Source organism: Cylas formicarius, unplaced genomic scaffold, assembly GCF_029955315.1.
Source record: "Cylas formicarius isolate icCylForm1 unplaced genomic scaffold, icCylForm1.1 PGA_scaffold_9__14_contigs__length_23061073, whole genome shotgun sequence".
Lineage (NCBI taxonomy): Eukaryota > Metazoa > Arthropoda > Insecta > Coleoptera > Brentidae > Cylas > Cylas formicarius.
Genome location: NW_026844365.1, coordinates 18996327 through 19013532, shown reverse-complemented (window position 1 = coordinate 19013532; position 17206 = coordinate 18996327). Strand labels below are relative to the sequence as shown.

The following is a 17206-nucleotide window of genomic DNA, read 5'->3' as shown; positions in this document are numbered from 1 at the left end:
TGGTTTAGTAATAATGTTAAGATCGTTTTCGCTTCTCCCTGGAAAAGCATCAATCTCACTTATACTAAAATAAGTGTGGTTTTATTATAATTCTATTCTAAAATAAATATATACATGCTTTAAAGTTAAACTATATTAATTTTATATTTTCTTAAATTATTCATACAAATTGGTTTTTAAAACGTCAAAACCATTGTTTATTCCCGATGGGCAAAATACTATGCCAATGTGTGTTCCACTTTTCAAAAGTAACTGGTTGATACAAGCAACAATTAGTCCACTGAAACAAATCTTGTTCAGTGGAAATTAAAAAATTCCAAATAAACATTTGTTAGGGTAACTTTTTTGGATTTTTTGAATGTAGAAATGTAAGAACTTACAAAAGCCAATGTATATCCAAAATCAGAAAAAACAGCATTAGTCTTTTGAACTTTTTTCGTATGCCAATGTAAAATTTGTTGTTTTTTTGTGGTAATAAATTGCAAATTGAAAAATATAAAGAAACCAAGCGGCATAAAACAAATTAGTTCCTGAACTTCGTTGCGTTCTTAAAAACACTTTGTATATGAACTTTGAGATGCAGTAAGACACTTTGATTTTTTTTTACGTTTTCTTGAGTAAATGAAAAAAGAGCCTCAAGTTTTTAACTAATCGATCCTTTTAGTAATCGTTTGAAGAATATTCCACATGTTTGGAAAGGTGTTGCCTAATTTATATGGTTAGTTTATTCGTTGAAATAAAAATTCGTCATTCATACAGTAAAATTGAGTCGAATTGCCAATCAAGGGAGTGTCGTCGCTCTGTCAAAGGTTTTTATAAAATCCACCATTGAATCCCGTAATGAACAATGGACAAAAGCTTTAAACGACAATGAAGGCCTTTCGACGAGACGTTCCTGGTTTCATAGGCGGGCGCGGAAAAATAAACCGAAATTTGGAGTTTAATCCTATAAAAAAAAAGTAATAAAATGAATTTGTAAACAAAGGAGTTGTCGATAGTATATTATGTTACTTTAGTTACGAGTTTGATTTGGCATGAGCGGAGCGAGTGCTTAATAATCGCATGACTCCGACCAATATTTTTATGTACACTTTTACAAACAACACCATTTACTGACATTCATACGTCACTTCAACTGACAAACGTCAAAATATCGTGGCTAAAATGTATCAAAAACAATCTATCGCGCGAAAACAAGGGACTAATCTACCTTATATAGCTGAAGTGGGCCGTGACTGTTTTTAATGAACCCGACGTTTTAAAGTGGCACTTTGTGCACTTCTCATCAGTGGATAATTGGATACTTTAGACTAAAGAATATAAAATATGCTGTTACGGTTGAGGTTTATAGGTCCATAAGTTTAGAAGTTAAGTACCACAACACATTATATAGTTAACTTTTCAATTTTAAATTAAAACACTCTGTATTTTGGCAATCAGGTGATAAATGAATAAACGTTCTGTGAGTTTATTTTAAAAATTTTGGATTTAAAAGCGACAACGACGTACCAGGCTCAAGAAGATATCAAAGCGCAGTTTAAAAAATAATTTGGTACTTTGTAGGCTATTTCGGTATTTGTTTTTAGATGCTTACTTCTTCGCTTTTGGCAAATTCATTCCAACCTCGTCAAAATCTCGTTATTTCACCACGAGATTCTGGACACAACGTGCGCAATTCTTGTAGAAATGTCAGGTTATCAAGTGTTATGAACAAATTGGTATTATTTATTTTCTAACAGAATAAAATTGAAAAGCGACAAAGCAGAGTTAAATAATACGTACGGAAATCGCTGGATTGGAAGAGGGAGGGCCAGTTGGATGGCCTCCGAGATCGCCCGACTTAACCAAATTAGAATTTTTTCTGTGGGGGTATGTAAAAGATCTATAAGGAACGGCCAACTACCGAGGAGAACATGCTGCAGAGAATAATTAACGCATTTGCGCCATTCACAATTAAGAATAAACAAATATTGAAGATGTTTTGAACATTTGTTGGAATGAATTGGCAATAGGACGCTGTATAAACTTTTGTTAACTCGTTATCTCTCGAAAGTAAAATCATGAGCAACAAATAAGAAATGACTGCCATTGTTTTTACATACGTACCGTTGAAAACGGGTTAGTTAGTCAAAAACATAGATATATCCTTGGAACTATCTTGTGCAGGTGGTAAATAATAAATATAAGGCGAGGAATATGTAAAATTTTCTCTAAAATAAATTTTGTTATGGAGCGGAAGCATATTAAAATTTAGTAATTTAATAATAATAATTTTATTGGCCAAGGTATTTTGTAATGAATCTCGCGCCACTTACGCATCTTCAAACAATTGCATTCAGATTCCCAACGCATGCTAAAAAACGCATGTATCCATTCCACAAAACCACGTCGATTCAAAACATATTGATCGAACCTTGATGTGATAAACAATTTAGATAGTTTTAATTCTATCTCGGTGTTAAGGACATTTGTGAACTGGTATATAACCACCATACACTCTTGACTACGCGTTCAGTATGCTTTGACCTACTCAAGGAATTATTAAACCTGAAAATAGTAGTTATATTGGCGGCCATATTGATTATATTTTACATAGCCTCCGATTGCCTAATAATTTATGGTTGGCATCTAAAACTTCTGAGGCTAGGTGTTTCAAGTTAGTTCATTGCCCAAAATTACCTATCCAATTATATCAAGAAAAGAATAAATTGGCGTCGCAAATGTTACATTTCTCATTGGACTCTCTCAATCCGATTTGAAATAGTCGGGAATCGTAGAAAAGCAAAGTACCCCGTAATTCCAGTAATGACTTAAATTCCTTTGAATTCCTTGGATTAATCCTTGCATTATTTTCTTTTACTTTCGGAAACAAAAATAGCGTTAATAAATTATCAAATGATTTTTTAGTAAGGATTGATAACATTTCGCTCCAGGTTGTTGAAACCACTAAAAGGTTAGGCTTAGTTATTCACAACTTAAGTTTTCCAGACATATATCATTTATTGTTAAAAGACTTTAAAAGCATCTACCCCTACTTGCATTACCTCGATCTAAATGTTGAAGAATGGCTTTAGGACTCTTTTTAATCACGGTGACATAGTATCCATACCCATAAAGATATTGTCGAATATCCCACAAGCCCAAAAGAAGAAAATTGCATTCTAATCTGCTATTTTACATGATTATTAAACACCGGTCTGCTACTTATTTATAGAATAAAATTACTTTTCAAAATCATATGCTCCATCTAAATTTGCGGAAAAGCGCATTAACAATATCAAAACATGGAAAACAATTTTTTTAAGCATCTTTCATTCAATGAAATCATTAATTTTTTACATTTAAGCCAATAACTGGTTTATTTTTAGGTTTCATTTATTCAGCGGAACCAGAAAATAACATCCATTTTTTTCCCTCCCGCTTGATCATCTCCTCCTTACGTTGTTGGGTTTTCACACACTCTATTATATAAATTTTCTTTTATTTGTTGGGTATGTATTTAAAATTATTGGAGAAAACTTTGGTCGATTGATTATCCTCAGTACATTTTGTTCAACTAGCTTGTTACTTTCAAAAATCGATGAAATCGAATTTTTCGAGCGTATCTACGCTCGTATAAAAATTTTATATCTCTGTAACGGTTGGTCCTAGGGGACCGTCGTTGGTACAGAAATGATCAGCGTCGCAAAAAATTTTTTTTTTGTCTGTTGTGTTCTGCGTTCTCCATTCTCCTCCTTTGGTTTTTCCAAAATAACTTTGTAACCGTTTGGTCTACCAAATTGAGATTTACCTCTTTTTTAATACTCCATGAGATCCACAAGCTTATAAATTTCTTCTCTCTCCTCGGCCTCCATCTGACGCCGACATCCATCTTTTTTTTTCGCGATTTTCTACTGTTTTTTGGACATTGCTATGAAACACGATAAGTTTCCGAAATTTGAAGCAATAGGCTTTATATTTGGCACATATATGCAGCTTTGCCTCGTGACGGAACCTATTGAAAATGGGAGCTGCGGGGTCGGGACGTATTAAGAAATATATAAAAATCGCGTTTGCAAGGGTCTACGAAAAAGATTATTTTTCAAAAACCATTTGCGAAAAAATTCTTGTTCAAAAAGACTCAGAAGATTCGGTTAGATAAACTTTTGTTTTTGACAATTTTTCAAAAATATACATGGTGCGCCGTAAATTTGAAAAAACTGAAAAACTATGATTCACATACCACTTTCGTTTACATTAAGAGGTAGCCCACACAGACAGCTAAAACTTTTGTATTTAGGGTTTTTACCTATTTTACAGAGTGTTCTCGATAGTCCGTGCAATACAAGAAATATGTTAAGTGTCCTAAATTTGCAGATAATAGCTTCAAATTTAGCAGGGAAGAAGAGGCCCGTGCGCACATTTAAATAGTAGAAATTGGGTGCTATCAAATTTAAATTTTTTAAAAAATCATGGACTGGGAAATGTGGGAGATGCTGGACGAGAACCTCTACTTCTGGCAGTTTTCCAATTATATACAGGGTGTGTCGGTAATGGACAAAAAATAAAAAAGATCCCGAGAACTGCCGTTTCGTAGGTAAATTATTAGCCCTTAAAGGAAAACTATAAAACATTTGATAATTATTTGAAAAAAAATTACTAAAAATCGCTATTATTTGCAAAAATTTTTGTATTTACCAAAGTGTGCCAAAGACTTTGAAGTTCGACGAGATATGAGAGACACTTTATACAGGCTGAATGCACAATTAAATTACATCGATTTTGCGAATGTTTCATAGCAGTCCGCAGTAGCACGATAGAAAAACAATGCGTCCTTCTAGGACAAGAAATAGCGAAGCGCCTTCTTTTTAAAATAAAAAGCTGCTTCGCGCTACGCGCTACGAACTTGCCCCGCTCACCGATGATTTTTCAAAAGCAATCTTGTTGCTTTATCCTACTCTTGCAACTTGAGCCATAGGCAACAATAAACATTATTATTATTATTATTATTAGATTTTTTTGAATTGTTTGGGCTTGGATAAATTCTAATATTATGTTCGCCTCTATACCTAATCGTCTATTGTTCGATGCGCTTTCGAATTTCAAACGTATACCCCGTTATAACATAATACGGGGCACGCCTATGCGCTCCCTTCGTAACTTATTTACAAGGGCGCGTCCAGTTGAAACTTTTGTTTCTTTTTCCTTTGACGCCCAGATTTCGGTCCTGTTGATTAAAATTTTATCGGAAATTCACTCAGCGCTCAAAACTTTTGCGAAATTCGCTTTAACGGGACATTTAAGGGCGTTAATTTCATAGTCAAAATGTACGAGAATCCGATGAATTTTTTCTTACGCAATTGACCGTCCCGCTCTCCTTTCACAGGTATGAAGTCACGTCAGTGAAAAGCTGAACCGAAGCTGAAAGTGAACTCGATCGAAGTGGCATGGCAAAAGTGAGGCAAATTTTACAATACAAACAATATAAACCCGTGATAATGTTATTGGGAAAAATATGTCTTAGTAAAATGTAGCTTAAGTTTTTGAACTACAATTTCATTCCATTTTTTCATGTCATATAATTTTATTGTCAGCCATTTCTCGTATTTTTTTCTAAGGTTATTTTGATATCTAAGTAAAGAAGATGTACTATATTTATTTTGATAATTCCTACTCACTTATTTCTAATCAATAATACGCTCATTATGAATGAAGCGTTTTTGGCCACGCAATAAATGTAGCATAATTTTCTTTTATACTCCCGTCTGTAAAATATCTAATTACGCACCGATCTAGCGTGCGGGAAGCGTCACTTTCCACGTCAGTTTCTTTTCCCACGAATCCGAGCCACTTCGGACATTTCCGGAATTTTACCGCACGGGTTTGGGAGCTATCGGAGATATTCCCCACGCTTTGAATTTTGACATTTGTCAATTCTGACTGTCATGTCAATGAATGTATTCGTGTTGTATTGCGAAAATGTACCCAAAAACTAACGGCCGTAGAAAAAGTATAGTATGCAACACGTTCGGCACTTGTTGCATAATATACAAATTTTTGTGGAAACTGAATAAATAGGTAGAGAATTCATTAAAATATATACGTAAGTGATAAATTCCAACTAACAATTTCAGTTATTATTTAATTTATATATCTAATTTATAATAATAACTGGATGAGTTCTTATTTCTTGCTTTATTTGCCCATAGAAAGAAACAACTAATATAATTTGATGTCCCTAACATATTTTCAGTTTCAGCTAATTTGCACGTATACTTTTTTTTGTGAGACAGAACAAAGAAAATTTTACTTGAAATTTTGTAATAAAAAGTGTTACAAGCTGTTCCAAGATGGCCGAGAAGACGCCGATGACGAAAAACGCTCTGGACGCCTCAGCACGTCAATAACTGATGAAAGCGTTGAAGAAGTACAACAAATGATATTGAAAAATCCTCGAATCAGTATTAGAAAAGTGGCTGAAGAGCCCGCGGCATCTTTATTGGTTCTCGCATTGCAATTTTTTCCGAAGTTTTGAGCAAAAACGTTATAACTGGTTACGAATCATGAGTATATGGTTATGACGTCGAAACCACAATTGCCAACTGTTATCGTATCATAGTACATCAAGAGTTCTTACAATAAGGTAGTACTGTCAATAAAGAGTATTACCTTGAAGTTATGTGCCCAGAAAAAAGTCTGGAATGGTGGGAAAAGTGATCATGGATTTTGCATCACGAGACTGCACCTGATCACCGTTGTTTGTGTCTAACTTTTTGGCCAAAAATAAAACCACAATCATGCCTGAGCCACCATATTTACTGGATATGCCCACCTGGGACTTTTTCCTGTTCCTAAAACTTAAGAATCTCATGAGAAAAAGGAGGTTTGGAGCGATTGATCGCTGGAAAAACTCAAGGCTATATCAGAAAATACTCGCCGAGAAATGAAAAAAACGTTATCTGGGTCGATTACTTTGAAGGGGACAATCTTAATTTTGATAAATAAATAAATACTTTTTGATAAAACTTAAAAGTCTCGTCATTTTTTGACCACACCTCGTATACTATTAACAAATTATCAATAATATTTGTGGGTTATTTTAATTATAGTAAAAAAATTAAATATATTTCATGAGGTCTGGCGCAATTGGACCAAAAGCTACCATAGCATTACCATCGAGTGGAGCCACCTTTGTTTTAAAACGGCATCGATTTTCTTCTTCTTAGTGTTCACTAATACTTCACAGTATTCGAGTTGAAAGTTATCCCAAATTTCCTGAAATTTTTGCCTTAGTTCGGGAATAATGCGGACTGGAGAAATTCGGAGTGAATTTTTCATTTGGTGCCATAAATATTCAATTGGAGATAAGTCCGGACTACTTGAAGGCCATTCTGCAAACTAGGACTTGACAGTTCGAGCAGTTTGGGATGCTCCGCCATCCTATTGAAATATGAATCCTCCTTCCGATGGTAGTGGTAACCAGGTTTTACGCTCCCTTGCCCATAAAAGTCGATGACGTTTTCGTTTTACAGAAAGAAGTGGCTTTTCCTTCCCCTAAAATAAAAATGTCGTATTCTTGTTGTGCGTTCGACTTCTCTTTGTTATTTAACTTGCTTTCTAGAACCCATATCCATTGTTTTTGAACGTTGTTAAACAAGCGTCTTTTGAAACTCGTGCAAAATTACATGTGTCCATTTACATTGGCTTTGGTTATTCCCTCCATTACTTTCTTCGGAAGTCTGCTATCATTCTCCTTCGATTGGCCCCCCTTATCCTCCACGTTTCTGTGCCGTATAGTAGACTGCTTTTTACCAGTACTCCGTACTCCAAAATATTCCATTCAGACAGCCAACTATTCGTCTAGCTTGAGTTATTCGTTTTTTGATATCCTCGTCGTCTTTGTCAGTTGTATCAAATATCACTCCCAGGTAAGTATATTCACTGCAATGCTGTATCTCCCCATTTTCTAGTTGTACAGTAGATAGTTCTGCGCCAATCGGTAGGTATTTGGTTTTTTGCGTGTTGATCTCCAAGCCTCATTATTTATACTCTCCTTGCAATTTTCTCGTCATGTACTCTAGATCTTCTTTATCATTGACCATGATAACCCGATCATCCGCAAATTGTAGGGTATACAAACATGTACCCCCAAGGTCGATGCCCATACCGTTGCACTTCCTCTTCCAGTGCCTTAGAGCCTTTGCCACGTAGATCTTAAATAATGTAGGTGATATGCAGCAGCCTTGCCGTAAACCCTTATTCACCCCTGGGTTTTTTTAAATAAGTAAAAATTAGTTCTGATATTCATTCACGAATTCATATGCGTCTGGGCTCGTATGCCATTTTAAAAAATGTTTATTAATTTTCTTTGAAGTTGTATGTGCGTTTAAACTTTGCCTTTGTTATTTTAAGTATCGATGCACGTTGTCTTTATTTTTCTTTCTTATTTTTCAACTATTATGTAAAGCTAATGACTCAAATTTTCGTCGAATAGAAACATTTTTGTAAATATTTTTATTAAAGGATTATAAAACTTTGCCCTTTTTTTTTCATTTCGTCTGTATTGTATTTTTAGATTTTCATTTTTTATTTATTTAATTAATATAGTTCCTCGTCACCGATCTGGTATATTTGAAAGGTCCTTCAGTTACGACTTGCCTAAACTATATAATGACCTGCCATTCCGTTCAGAATGCGACAATAAATTATTTTCCAAATAAACTAAAAACGTGGTTATGCTCTAGAATTTAAAGAAAAAAATGGAAAAAAACATTGAGAAGTTACAGAACGCAGGAAGAATCAAACCAATGTGCACTGCCTAGAATTCTTTAAAAATTTGTTGTACTTACAGTACTTTAGCTTCGACTTTAGTTAATATATATTTTTATTTACAGAGGTAGGTTTAGGTTTTTCTTTCTGTTATATAATTAAGTGGGTACTTAACGCAATTGTAAACATTAATTAAAACCATGGTGTGATGTTATGTGTAAGGATAAGTGTAGAAATCAGCAAGCAGATACGTCTAGGCGCTGCACTGCGCCTTTTCTTGTAATTTTCCTTGTCGAAATTACCTGAATAAAGTATATAATTATTATTATTATTATATTATTACTTCTTATTTCTTCTTTTATTGAATGATATTTCAGTTTATTTTATAGAAATGTTTATTTTATTTTTACTGGTAGAAGTGACGTTATATTTTACCTTATATCTTCCTCATATCGAAGCAGCGGCTCACTTTTGACCAAGAAATTTGAGAGTGCAAGCTCCTATGCCGCTTATGTAGGATAACAAGTCAAGTAAGAGTCAAATAAAAATGGTTTACTAACATTTATTTTTTATTGACTATAATGGATTACATATATAAAAATATGTTCAAATCTTTATAAATATTTCACCTTATTTCAAAAACATCTGAGGCTATTGTGTCATACCAATTTTTAAATATTAATTTTTTGTTACTTTCATCTTTATTCTAAAAAAGAACCATTTTAAGAACTATTTTTCATTACAAAAAAATAGTGCAAATGTCCTTAATTTATCACCAATTTCACACACGTGTAACAGTTAGCTTATTATGGCATTCTAAAATAGGAAATACAATTTCACCAGTCGGCATTACGGTTAGTCTCACGATAATGGTGCATAATATATTTCCTATATCGAAATCCCAATGTGGGTCAAATAAACAAAACAGAAATACTACAGATGAGATTTTTTTAACGATAAAATAAACAGTGGCCTGTTTGCTTTGAAACAATATCAAAGTAAATGAATGGAAAGTGATGTTATTTTTATTACGCTTGGTGAATCGACTTGTTTACGTTTTTAATGAGACGAATAATATGCGAGGTGCAAAACACAAACGAAATGAATCGACCATAATTTCGTGACATTTTAATGGCGACACAGGAAAAATGGCAACACACTTGCTAGGATTCGGTATCCAATTTACAAGTGAAAACCAATCTAATCGGCTTACAGATTATTTTTAATAAGATTTCGACGTTGTATTTTTTCTGTCATGATTTCAAAAAAGTTTGTGCGCAACATTGAAATTGAGAATTTTTTTTACTTTTAAACTTTTGAGAAGGATATAAGTTAAGTTTAATAGGTCAAATTTGATTTGGAGTTATCAAAACAATCCCAGTTTTAGTTTAATGTCCTGTTTTGGTTAGTTTGGCTTTTTTGGAAGCAACTTTCAACCGGATACTTTTAAATACTATTTTGATTCAATTTATAATTTAATTTTCCTTTTTAAATTTTTAATTTGCATTGCATTTGCAATGTGCTGGAGCTATCTCCCATGCATGATATTTCTACATTTCAAAGCACTAAAATTTGAAAATGATAAAAAAAGGAAAACCTTTTGCAAACCAGTTACATATTAGGAAGAAACATAAAACATCAGCAAATCTTCTACATTTGAAATTTTAAAGGTAAAAAAGACTTGTCCAGCAACAAAAAATGATATGTTCATTTTTTAAGATTGTTAAAATGGTTCTTAGTTCTTAGAAGAAGTATGATAAAATTTATACAAGAAATAATGGCTTGATAGTGGTAGATTTTGAATAATGGGGATTGAACTAGCCTTCTCTCAGTCAACAGAGGAAACAGAAATTTTTAAAATACGTTTGGAGAACTAAGATGCTATCCATTCAGAGTTTGTTTTAAATCAGAATTTAAATGTCAAAATATCCGATACCTTAAATAAAATTGCTAAAAAATAAGCTGCGTTTAAAGTTAAAAGGAACTATAGAAAAAAACGAAACACCAATTGAATTTTGAATTAAAAATAATGGAAAATTAGTTTTTCTCATATTACTGATTAAAATTGATATTAATGCAAATATTTAATTAACTTTAAGCCAAGGCTCCCCATTTTATGTCAATTTTAATCCTTTTATATTGTCCGTTACATAAGTAAGGATCCACATGGACGTAAAAATGATTAAAATATTACTTAAAATACTTATTTTTATTATGTTATTAATTATTATTATTATTATTATTATTATTATTATTATTATTATTATTATTATTATTATTATTATTATTATTATTATTATTAACAAACGTTAAATCAAAGTTGTCACAGTTTCATCTCCTGAAACGGTATTTTGGTTGTCAAAAGCGCGCGCGGAAGTTTGAAATTTTCATTAGTAAATAATATAATATAATTCTTTTTATAAAACTTCTGGATTCGATTATCAAGATTTTCTTAGACATTCAAGCGCTATACACCCCAACATATGTTGTACCATTGAAATAGAAACTAATAACAACCTCCCATTCTTAGATATTCTTATCAATAGAAAAGCAGATCTAACATACAGACACTGCATTGTCACATCACCATCCGGCCCAAAAATCATCGGTTATCAACTCTCTTGTTTACAGAGCCGTAAAATTGTCTCAGTCCAAGCCATTGAACCCAGAATTAAAACACCTTACCTCTGCTCTTCTCTCTAATAATTTCCACATTAAAGATATTAAGCGTTCCATCACAAGATACACTTCGCCACAACCTTCCAATAGCAATGAAACTGAACACAATCCCACACTTGCCACTGTTGTAATTCCTTATATTCAAAACATCACTGACCACATATCAAATTATCCAAAAATCTCTCAACGTCTTCGATCCGTCAAAGACAAAATCCCATTTGAGATGCCAGGAGTTTACAGCATTCCATGCATATGCGGCAAAGAATACATTGGAGAGACGAGACGAAAAATATCAACTAGATTCAAAGAACATGAAAGAGCGTTAAGACTAAGATAAATAAATTCATCAGCAGATGCTGAACACAACCATCAAACCGGACGTAAAATTTCATTCGATAAAACTAAAATTCTTGCGTGTAATCAATTCTTCTAAAAACGAAAAATCCAAGAGTCTATAGAAATCTATAAGCAACCTAGCAATCTTAATCGTGACTCAGTCAGTGAATCAGTCATCCGAGACGGTGTGTATGCTCTTCATTTAGCTCCGCCCCCTCAAACAATATAAAAGCATGTATAGAGTAAAATGCGAGCCAGTCAAGCTCTGAAGAAGCTAACAAAACCGACGCAGGAGGAATCCAGAAGTTTTATAAAAAGTATTACAGTTGCACGTGAAAATTTCTTTGAAAAAAAATTAATATAATATAATTTATTAAAAAAGTATTTTTCGAAATTTCCTATCAGAAAGTCCTATTATAAATGTAATCATGTATCTACTTACTCTAGACCCACATGATAAACACTTGGTCTTGCTGCACTTGTTGCTGTCTCTAATAACCGAGTCATTATTCACTGTCATAAATTGCCAATTGAATACTCTAATAGTTACGTTAAATATTATACTATACACTCTACATTAAATCGTAGAAATGAATTTTGCTGTAGAATTTGAGGGTTTGTCTTTATGGTACAATTTTATAACTTGATATGTTGTTTATAATTTCATAAAATGTTTTTGTTGCAGCTCCTCCACCGTTCGGGGTCATAAGATGATCCCCATGTCCGTCTCCTCGCTCCCATAACCTTCCTCCGGCAAAATGCTCTCCTATATGCTCCCAGTGGAAGAAAAACCGCCACCGATACCGCCTAAGGGTCACCTCCAGTTGACCTTGAGTTCTGCAACTCACCAACAGCCGATCGTAAGCAATGGCAAGGCGCATGCTACGCCGATAAGCAAAGAGACTAGCGTTAGTAGCTTTGTATCCGACACCACGGCTACCGCCAGTCATAGCTCTATGACGCCCACCAGCACTAGCACCGACAAGGGGAAACCCAGATTAGCTATCAATGGCGGCAAGCATCAGACGTTGAAAAGGTAAGTGGTCGTTTTCCATATGCTGATTTTGCATGTTCATTTTGTCCTTAATGAAAGCTTGTTGCCATTATTGGATCAGGATAGAGTCAATAGGTAGAATCTAGTTGACTGATATTCCTGTGCGGCAATATTCTTCATAAAATAAATGATACATATTCCTGTTATATAATTTTTAAACGAAAACTTCATATCAACATAAGCGTCTCAACTTTTGCCAAGTTTTCAAAAATAAAATATATTTTTTTAGTATCTGAAATACCACTTTTAACTTAATTTTTTAATTAATAACACTTTGATGGAATTTGCCACACATATACTATGTATACTATGTATACTATGTAATTTTTTTCACCAGTGGCGGACATACGGAATTTCACCTGTCTATTTTGGCAGATATCGATGGTACGCCAATTAAAATTATTCTTAATATCTCCAATTATTTCTAAAAAATTAAACTTCTCTACTGCATGGTTATAACAATATCGTTAATATAACAGCATGAAGAGAAATTACTGTTCATTTTTAAGTGAAAACCGTACGACGGACTAAAACAAATTAATAAGAAATCAAATCGGCCCATAAATGAATGCAAATGTCATTATTTTTTTCTTCCTTTCTTCCTGACTTCCTTTTTTTGTGAAAAATAAAATATCTATCTAAAACAAAATATTTAGTTTTTAGTTACCAAGTTAGGAGACTTTTACAAATTTAATGAAATAAAATAGCATCCTCACAACAAGATAAATAACAAACGATTCTTATTAAAAAAACACTTCCTACTATTAATAATTTTAAACAAAATTGTCTGTTAATAATTAATAATTATTAATTATTATGTTCTATGGAAAGATTTCCATCCGTGAATCAATACGTGAATATATATATATATATATATATATATATATATATATATATATATATATATATATATATATATATATATATATATATATATATATATATATATATATATATATATTATGAGGCCCCCATAAGAAAAAGTCCAAACTGGGGACTATCGGACTATCGGTTATTAAATGTATGATTTAAATATATTCTCTTACCGCTACACTAAAGTAAGTAGGCGCGCCGTCATGTATGAACCATATTTTCTAGCAATATTGGCAAATCATTTTCTAAAAATCTGCCATTATTAGAGCCATTTAGCCTCTTTGGCAAGAAAAAGGATCCAATTAAGTAATTTCCAGTCTAAAAATTTACCGAAAACTGTTGTTGATGTTTAAATTATTCAGCTGCATGGGGGATTTCATCGGCCCAAATATGGTTATTGTGGAAATTTCTGATAGCATTTCTGGAAAAGTTAACTTGATCTATAAATATTATTTCTTGGTCAAACAAGGGATAATAACAATAGTTACAATAGGAAATCGTGCAACATTTTTCAAATCAGACGTTTAGATCATTTCCAATATTTCTTGTACCAAGTTCAGGATTTTCATTACTTGAATTTAAAATTGCTTCTTCGATTTCCGAGGTTCTTACAGTCCAATGGATCACTTTTAAATGATTATTTGTCCTCAAAGTATCTGTTTCATCAGCCAAACCATACATAAAATGCCTGCATATGCCAACTAGTCATTAGTAAACTCGACCATTCTTTTTTAAAATAACAGTGTTCGGATATTTGAAACACCAAATTAATAAGACGCGAAGAACTGAATTTAAAAACTGATGTCAAACAACGGCCTTAAGAATACTACAATGAAAAGAAATACACCTTAGAGTTGAAGTAGTTCGTATTGGTACTTGAATCTTTTGAAGCATTTCAATAAAACAGTTAGACAATTACGTCAGTGACAATAATTCTCTGCCTGTTGTCATATTAACGATATTGTTATGACCATGCAGAGAAGAGGTTCTTATTTTTTTAAGCGAAATAAATCTAAAAATTAAATTTCTTTAGAAATGATTGGAGGTTGTAAGAATTTAATTTTTATTTTAAGAGAAATCACTGGCGTACCATCAATGCCTGTCAAAATAGACTACGTGAAATTCTGTGCGCCCGCCATTGGCGTATTTTAAAAAAAAGTAAACTGGTATTACAGGTATTAACAAAATATAGTTTATTTTTTTACACTTAACCACCCCGTATCTTAAAAGTTGAGGCGTTTAGGACACATGCTCATATGAAGTTTTCTTTGTAAAATAGACCCAAAAATCGACTCCTTAATTATTGACATTCAATTGACAGTAAATTAGAATGAACAGTGCTTTTTTAAATGAACGTCGGAAAACTTCTCGCTAACTTTGCGTGAATTCGTGTTGGTTTTGTGTGTCCTAGAGGTCAAATCAAAAGTTATCATTTTAATTTTCCAAAGAGAGTTTCTTCTCTTTTGCTGGCGTTTCGCCAAACATTTGCAGCTGGTGGTTCGTTCAGAGTTTCCTTGACGAAGCCAAGCAGTATATCTGGAAAAACGCCGGGAAGATTTGAAAAGTCTATTTAGTGAAAACAGTTCTTGTTTTCTATTTTTATTTTCATAGATGGGGATTTTAAACTGAAATGCTGGAAAAATTTAATAGATATTTATGTCACACTAAAAGTATGATATTGTTATCATAAAAAAGAATTATTTTCACTTTTTAAAAGCCTTTAGAAACATAAAAAATTATAAATTAAAACTGACACTAACCAAGAACTGAGAGCAAACATCAGTTTTTATGTTTCAATGATTGTTATGACTATTCCAATTTCCGGAAAATATTAGTGATACATTTTCGCAAAAAAAAAAAATTGTTTGGTCGTAAGAGACAGTCCCTATTTATGTGAATGATTCAAAATGATCACCCTTGTTGTTAAAAGTAGATTGGTTTTTTCAAGATCATGTAAACTGCTTGATGGAAGTTTTAGATTCGAACCAGTTCTCTTTTTGATCTTTTAAGTTAAAAGAACACAACACATCGCTTTGCGAGATGCCAGAAAATGTTTTAAAATGCAAAATCTTTAAGTGCCCCAGAAATGTGTTCTTTTGCCAAAATAATTGTTGCACAATCATATATATTTGAGCCGTAAACTGCTTAAAACCGAATTACTCAACAATTAAAACAATTTCATGCAAATTAAGCGCATCGGGCGTTTTTTAATTGCGAACATTTTCTTCCAGGCCGCATCCGCATAACTAAAACGACCTTACAATTATTCATAACTTGACCTATTGTTTGCCTCTATTGCCATTAACAGCGGGCAAGGTCTTTATAGTACCTAATCGAAAACAAACAACTTTTAAGGCATTTCGAATCGGCCACCGAGTAAAAGCGGCAGTAACGACGACCGGAGTCCCGGAGCGCGAACCCAAAGCCTCGGACTTTTTTGTTTCATTCAACAAAACGGTTGTTGCAGACGCGGTGCTTTATAAGTCTTCGGCAACGAGAAAGTGGTTCCAGCTGGTTACGCAATTCGAACTTGTCTGAAACCATGAGTCACTCTGCTTCAATGTCAATGATTTGTTGATGTATACCGTGTGTTCATGCGGCGCGACCTCAAAGATTATTATTGTATACGTCACGTTTAGGCGCTTTATTTGTTTGCCGATGCGTATTAAACTAATTTTTATGAGGTAATGACCGAAAATTGTACGGCCCCACTCGACGCACGAAATAGTTAAATTAACTAACAGACTGTGCGTATAAACATTTAGATAAATGTGTGCCAATAAGAGAAAATGCTGGAAATTACTTTTGAGGTTCTGAAATGGCCAGCAGAGAGCGTAATTTTTCTCCAAAATTTTCTTGTATTCGGTGGGTGAAAACCCAATTCAGATATTTACTGGCACGCCTGGTGCATGCGAAGGTACAGGGTATTCGGATAATGATAGGGAGCGGCCCCATCTCTAAAATGGAGAGCCTTATAACCTGTTTTATGCTAATGAGAACAATCTTAAGTGGATGGAAACCCGGTTTATTGAGAGAGTTCTGTCTCACTTAAACTTTATTATTATTGTATATAGAGAAGGTAAAGAAAAAGTGTTTGTTTAAGTTTTACTCTATTTATTAATAAATAGAAAATGGAATCATTCTATTTATTTATTAATTTATTTTGTAGTAGTTTAAAGTAAAGTAAAAGTAAAAAAACATTGCGAATTAGATAACGAGTGTCGATCCAAAAGTATAGCAGTGAACAAGTAGGTCTAAGCAGTGAATGTTTGCAGCCTCTCAGTTTGCGAAACAGAAGAGGTTTTTTTTCACTATTGGCGTTTCTAAAGAGAATAATAATAAATATAGACATTGTCGAGGTCCTACATTAAATGGAATTCTTACTAATATCACACGGTCACTTAAAATTTTGTTGGAAGTAAAGTTATTTCAAAAATTTTATCTGTTAACTTTCGGTACGCGCGATACAGGCTAAGATAAGCGTGAGCCCTGTTGAAAATCTTTACTTATCTATTA

The 17206-nt window shown here is 33.2% G+C and overlaps 1 protein-coding gene across 1 annotated transcript in view; it reads left to right on the top strand.

Moving 5' to 3' along the window:
* LOC132707903 (uncharacterized) overlaps positions 1–17206 on the top strand; it is a 184591-nt gene that overhangs the window by 15621 nt on the left and 151764 nt on the right. The window contains exon 2 of the mRNA XM_060679926.1: positions 12449–12799. Coding sequence (XP_060535909.1) covers positions 12522–12799 — 278 coding nt within the window. The 5' untranslated portion in view covers positions 12449–12521. The remainder of the gene's footprint in view (positions 1–12448; positions 12800–17206) is intronic.